This window comes from Aphelocoma coerulescens, chromosome 17 (genome assembly GCF_041296385.1).
Source record: "Aphelocoma coerulescens isolate FSJ_1873_10779 chromosome 17, UR_Acoe_1.0, whole genome shotgun sequence".
Taxonomy (NCBI): Eukaryota; Metazoa; Chordata; class Aves; order Passeriformes; family Corvidae; genus Aphelocoma; species Aphelocoma coerulescens.
In genome coordinates this window covers 728,936-735,116 of record NC_091030.1, presented here as the reverse complement: position 1 = coordinate 735,116, position 6,181 = coordinate 728,936, and the positions used below count along the sequence as shown (strand labels likewise).

Sequence of the window (6,181 nt, the reverse complement as noted above, 5' to 3'; positions counted from 1 at the left end):
TTAGAAGGATGAGATTATTTCAGTAAAGCAGAGATCTTGGTGAACCAACTCAGCAGAGAAGAGGGAAAGCTCTGCTTTGAGCATGTGAAGCAGAGGCCGAGCCATTGGGGCAACAGGAAGATCCCAGCACCTTGGCACAAACACACTCTTATTCAGCAGAAAAGATGCCCAATGTAATTTATGATTATTTTTAAATAGAGCTGTTGCCTAACTCACGGAACAGCAGCATAATAACACCGTGTAGCTGGGTCAGCACGGGGATGCCGTATGAATTAATAACAGAAAATAGCTCGTGCTCGCTCACTTCCTGCAATTTCCTCTGCTCAGGGAGCTCAAGCGTAAGATATCGGCTCTTGCTATCTGCACCCAGGCACGTTAGCAGGGAAGGCAGGAGCACCTGACACAGGGAGGATGGGGAAGATTAAGGGAATCCCTGTTCAGCAGTGTTGGTTGGAGTGCCAGGCAGCAGCAGCCTCACGCTGATTTCGGCAGGTGAGCAGATCAAAGAATGGCGCTCAGAGGGACGAGAGGCAAAGGCGTTTGGAAGATCCCTTATCCAGTGAGAGAAACTCAAAGATTAAAAACTCAACCATCGTCAAGAAGGGAGTGTGGATTTCCAGGTGGAGGTGGTGCTGCAGGGTCCCCAGGGAGAACCACACCCTAAGGTCAGTCTGGCCCGGGAATGGAGCACAACTGAGCCCTTGGGGTGCCAGGTATCCTTCTGCCCGGGTGGCTTTGGTCGTGTCTACCAGGTCAGGAAGAGACGCAGCTGGGGGAGATTTTTTAGCATCATTGCCTGACGTGTGGGTGAGAAGATCCTCTATGGGCTGCACAAGGCCTGGCAGAGCTGTGAAATATGGAAACTCCAGCTCCTGTGTCCATCCCACTGATGGCAGGGCCAGAGGACAGCGATGGTGTGAGCACAGTGTAGCTGCATGGCCACGACACAGCTACAGGACCACGCAGATCCCTTGGTACAGGGGCTGGGTCTTTGCTGCAGCAGGGCTGGAAGGTCAACAAGCAGGTCTGGGCAGGGTAACCTTCAGGGAGGGCATAAAATTCCAGGCAAAGTCCTGGAGTAATATAAAAAACTAAAAACCAGCAATGGGTGACATGAGCAGGGAAACCCCAGCAGCACCCAAAGGAGCCTGGTGAGCCCCCACCAGCACCCTGCCCCAGCCAGGGTTGGATGGGGTGGTGAAGTGGGTTTGGATTCGAGTGCACACATGCCTGGGTCACTATTGCTGGGGTCGGGCATAGGAGCTGGAGGGCTCTCTGTGGGGTTACCTGCTCATTTTGGCCATGTGCCTGTGGGGTCCCCGTTCTGGAGGCACCCACAGCAGGGGGAGGAGACAGCCTGGCCTCTAACATCTGCCGGGGAACATTCACGCCTCTCACATCTGCAGGAGCCAGGAAGCACAGACCAGGAGTCATCCACTCAGGGCACCTTGTGGGGTGTCCCAGCCCGTGGGGCCCTGTCTCCCTGTGCCACTCTGGGGGTCACACCAGCAAGCCCACGGCCATGAGCGATGCTCCCCAGTGCTCTGCAAGGACCTGCCAGCATTGCTGGGACCCAGCGGTGGTGTGACCCCCCCACCCACCACGCTGAGTCCACCACGTCCCCAGGGACCAGCGAGCCCCTGTGCCCAGCTGCCCCGGAGCTCAGCAGGGACTGGGGGATGTCAGGGGACCCCCTCTACTCCCCGGACAGCCAGTGGCCACGGATCCCAGGGGACACAGTGGGGTGCATGGCTGACTTGGCAGTGCGAAAAAGCAGTGGTGGGGGTATTCCCGGCTGTCCGACCTCTTCCCAGCCTCGGGGGCTGCAGGGGCTGCTGGCAGGGCCCCGCTCCCCGATGCTGCCCCACAGCCGCGGCCCCGGAGCAGCACCGCGGCCGCGGAGCCTCTTGCAGCGGCGCTGGATGCTGAGTCACGGCGGGCCCCTCGGAACGACCCGCGGGGGCCCGGCCGGCAGCGGGAGCAGGAGCGGGGCCGCTCGGAGGGTTCGGGGACGGCTACGGGGAGAGGGGTGTGGGGCGAGAGGGGCTGTGGGGCGGAGAAGGGGGGTGTGTGGTACGAGGGGAGACGGTCAGGGCAGGGAGAAATGGGCGGGAGGGGGTGTGCGGGGCGGGTAAAGGGGTGCGGGGGGGGGGAGGGCGCGGGGCAAGGGGGGTGCGGGGCGGGGAGGGGGCGTGCGGGGAGGTGGGGGTGCGGGGCGGGGAGGGGAGGGGGTGTGCGGGGCGTCAGGCGCTGCGGCCGGCGGGCCCCGGCGCTGCTGAGCGAGAGAAATGTGAGGCGGCTGCACCACTGCGGCGGCACTGCGGGCGGCGGCGGGAGCGCGCAGCAGCGCCCGCGCCGCCGGGCCCCGGGAACGGCGGGCACGGAGCCGCCGCTGCCTGCCCGCTGCTGCCCGCCGCTGCCTGCACCTGCCGAGGGGCACAGGGGAGCCGGGCACCAGCCCCCCGCAGCCTGCGCTGCCGGCCGGGGGTGTTGCATCAGCCCCGCGCCGGGCCGGGGTCCGCGGCCGGGGGCGGCGGGGGGAGCCGGGGAAGGGCACGAAAGAGCCCCGCGGAGCGGCAGCGGCGGTACCTGCCGGCTCCCCCGGCCGCCGGTCCCCGCCGAGCATCCGGAGCAGCCCGGCGCCGCCAGCCCCGGCCTCTGTGCCCGGTCCCCTCCCCGCGCCGCCGCGGCCGCGGCCGGAGCAGGCGGCGGGGACGGGGGGAGAGGGGCCGGGGGCGGCCCGGCCGGCCAGGACCGTCCCCGTGGAGCCGCGCCTGGGAGCCTCCAGCATCCCCGGGGAGCCGCGCCTGGCCGGGGCAGCGCCGCATCCCTCTGCCTTTCAGATAACCTCCGCCGCTCGGGCCTGCGGAGCCGCACCGGCACCGGAGCGGGGGCTGGCGGCTGAACCGGGACCCCTGCCCGGGGCCAGCGTAGGTAAGGGCGGGCAGGGGCGGGGGGGTCACCCTGCGGGCGTGCGGGAGTGCACGTGTGTGTGTGTGTGAGGGATCACTGGTGTGTGCACAGGCGTGTGTTCCGCGGGGCTGCGAGCGTGGGGCAGCAGCGTGTGGGGCTGGGGACTGCGGTGGGAGGGTGGGGAGGGGAAGGTGCTCGGGAGGACTGTGTCACCCCAGAAGTGATGGGAATGCGGGGTACGGCGGGGGCTGTGTCGCCCCACAAGTGATGGGGTGTGGGGTACGGCGAGGGCTGTGTCGCCCCACAAGTGACGGGGACGGCAGGGGGCTGTGTCGGCCCAGGGGCGGTGGGGGTGCGGGGTGCTGCGCCAGGGCTGTGCGTGAAGGGGTGTGACAGAACGAGCGTGGGAACGCGGTGACAGTGCGTGGCACTGCTGACCACCCCGATCTCTGTGCTCGTGGGCGCTGCGGGTGAGTGTGTGTGCGAGAGCTGCAGGCAGAGCCCCGGGGCTGCTGCTGTGTGCGGGAGGTGGGGGGAATATCTGCAGCTTGTGGGGCGCGGGGTGCAGGATGTGGGGTGCAGGATGTGGGCCCGTGATGGGGAATGAAAGCGGCGAGGCCTCCCTCCCCAGGGCAGGATGCTTGCGGGACCCCGGTGCTGCCAGGGCATGCCCCCCGGGACACCTCCACTGGGGCTGGGCAGGGATCCGACCACCCCTCCCAGCTCTCAGGCACCCGGGGCTGAAGCCCCACGGCCTCTCTTCATCCCCAAAGGCTGCTGCTGCAACCAGATGGCCCCCTCGGGCCCCCTCCGCCAGGCCTGGCAGCGCCCGGCGGGAGCAGGCATCCCTCTAACAGGATTTGCAGCGTGATGGAGGAGAGCGCCTTCACCCTTCTCGGAGGAGGGCCGGGCTGGCGCAGGGGCTGCCGAGGGAGAAAATGGCCCCGAGCTGGCTGCTTGCCCCCCATCTCCTGCCCCCAAACGTGGCCTGTCCTCTCCATCAGCCCCGGGACAAGGGCAGGGAGCTGGGAAGGGGGGAGAGGAAGCTGGAGGGAGGGATAATAGCAGAGACAGATCAGGAGCAAGCGACGGAGGTAAAAATAGATCCACTGAGCAGAGGAGGGGCTAAACGTGAGAGAAAACCCTGAGCAGAGGCAGGTCGGTGGAGGAGCCCCTTCGGGAGGGGCCCTGCAGCCCAGCGGGGCTCTGGGGGACCTGCCCTCCCACCCTCAGGGCAGAGGGGGGTGCCGGAACCCCACGCTCGGGGCCGCCGAGGGGATGCCTGGGGGGAAATACCTGCCTGCTCCCACTTCCGCAGCCCAAGCACGCGGGCGGATGGACAGGACCTGCAGGGCTCGGTTGCCAAATTGCCGGGATGCAGGCGGGCACGCATCCCGAGGGAGTGCTGGCAGCCGGTAGATCCCTGAAGAGACTTGGATCCAACCCCCTCTCACTTTTCATTTCCAGCAAGTGCGAAGCTGAGCTGGGGACAGAGGTACCAGGGATCGAGGGGACAAGGTGTGTGGTGTCCTGGCCGCAGCCAAGGTGAGCTGCCCTCCGGCAAGGGATGTGCCCTGAGCCCCTGCCCTGTGGGAGCTGCCGGTGACGGCAAGTGGGAGAGCCGGGAAGTCAGAGCAAAGGAATTTGCAAACACATTCTTCAGCGCCACGAGGATCCCACTGCATGTAAACAGGAATAGAGGCCGGGCTGGGGTGAAGTGAGAGCTACCGCCAGTTCCGCGAGACCCTCCTTGGACTCACCTGCCCTGGGCAGTGCCCAGTGCCACCATCCCCAGATTACTGTTCCCGACTGCAGCTGATCCGCTGTGGGAAGTGGCAGCGAAGGCGAAGAGCAGGGCTGCTGAGTGACTGCCAATGTCACGTTAACATCCCGGAGAGGCTGCAGGGAGCCGGCGCTTTGATCACCCGCCCAAGAGCACCTCGAAGGCAGGCAGGATGCCACTGTGAGCCCTGCCTTCTCCTGCCTGCCCTAGCCTCGCACCTGGCACTCTCGGGGCTGGCTGCAGAAGAGGGGCGCGGGGCCCGCTGGCGCTGCCCCGTTTCCCCAGGATGCTCTCCCACACCAGCGGCTGCTCCCTGTGCTCCTGCTCCGCGGCCAGACCGAGATTGAAAGCTCAGCAGGCTGCCAGCATGTTTTAGCCTCATGCAGGCGACCCTCGGAGACCCCAGAGCAGTGGACAGTAATGTGAAAACAATACTCATGTCGTGTCTGAAAGGGCAACAGGTCATCATTAAAATGGAGGCGATGAAAATCATCCACCCGGAGAAGTTCTCGGAGCTGCAGGCATCGCAGCCGCGCTACGCGCCCGCCCCGCGCCGCGAGCCGCCCCTCGTGGCCAAGCGCGCGTGGCCCTCCGAGTCCGAGATCATCGTCAACCAGGCGTGCGGGGACATCCCCGCCCTGGATGCCACCCCCGGGCCGCTGCCGCTGCCCCGGACTCCCCCCCTGCCGCGGCGCGAGCGCGGCTACCAGGGCCAGCGCAAGGGCAGCTCCGAGGTCTGCTACCACCGGCAGCCGCCGTCGGACGAGGTCATCGTCAACCAGTACGTGCTGCACCCCTCGACGCCCTGCGAGCCCCTGGAGTGCCCCACCTGCGGCCACATGTACAACTTCACCAACAAGCGGCCCCGCATCCTCTCCTGCCTGCACTCGGTGTGCGAGGAGTGCCTGCAGATCCTCTACGAATCCTGCCCCAAGTACAAGTTCATCTCCTGCCCCACCTGCAAGCGGGAGACCGTCCTCTTCACCGACTACGGGCTGGCGGCGCTGGCCGTCAACACCAGTATCCTGAACAGACTGCCGGCCGAGGCCCTGGCCGCCAACCCCGTCCAGTGGAGCAGCGACACCGACCGCAGCTGCTACCAGACCTTCCGCCAGTACTGCGGGGCCGCCTGCACCTGCCACATCCGGAACCCGCTGTCCTCCTGCACCATCATGTGAGCCCCGCGCCCCGCCCGCCCCTCCGCAGCGGGCACGGCGGGCGGGACGGCGCGGCCAGCACCACGGCCAGTCCCCTGTCCCCTCTCTGCCGGTGGCACAGCCAGGGAATGCTCTGATACTCACCACGGCCAAGGATGCGGGACTGGTGTTCTTGCCAGCACTCGCGGGGGGCACTGGGGGTGCTGGGACCTGGCAGCAGCCCCCTACACACCGGTGGTGCCCGGGGAGAGGGACGCTGGCGTGGGGAGCACATCTACCAGCGCACCCGGGGTCTGCAGCTCCCCCGGCCCTGCGGCGGGTGCTCCTG

General features: G+C 66.8%; 1 protein-coding gene across 2 annotated transcripts; it reads left to right on the top strand.

Annotated features, from left to right (window-relative positions):
- Positions 1-2,280: 2,280 nt before the first annotated feature.
- RNF208 (ring finger protein 208) lies at positions 2,281-5,889 on the top strand. Of its 2 annotated transcripts, none has more exons than XM_069032026.1 (2): positions 2,281-2,934; positions 4,381-5,889. In XM_069032026.1, the coding sequence occupies exon 2, from the start codon at positions 5,077-5,079 to the stop codon at positions 5,872-5,874; it is 798 nt and encodes a 265-aa protein (XP_068888127.1). In that variant the 5' UTR covers positions 2,281-2,934; positions 4,381-5,076; the 3' UTR covers positions 5,875-5,889. The 2 variants fall into 2 exon arrangements, with proteins under 2 accessions (XP_068888127.1, XP_068888128.1); XM_069032027.1 differs by lacking the exon at positions 2,281-2,934 and adding an exon at positions 3,301-3,383.
- Positions 5,890-6,181: the final 292 nt, after the last annotated feature.

Coding starts and splice junctions, on each gene's coding strand:
- RNF208 (XM_069032026.1), top strand. CDS start 5,077: ATGCAGGCGACCCTCGGAGACCCCAGAGCAGTGGACAGTAATGTGAAA.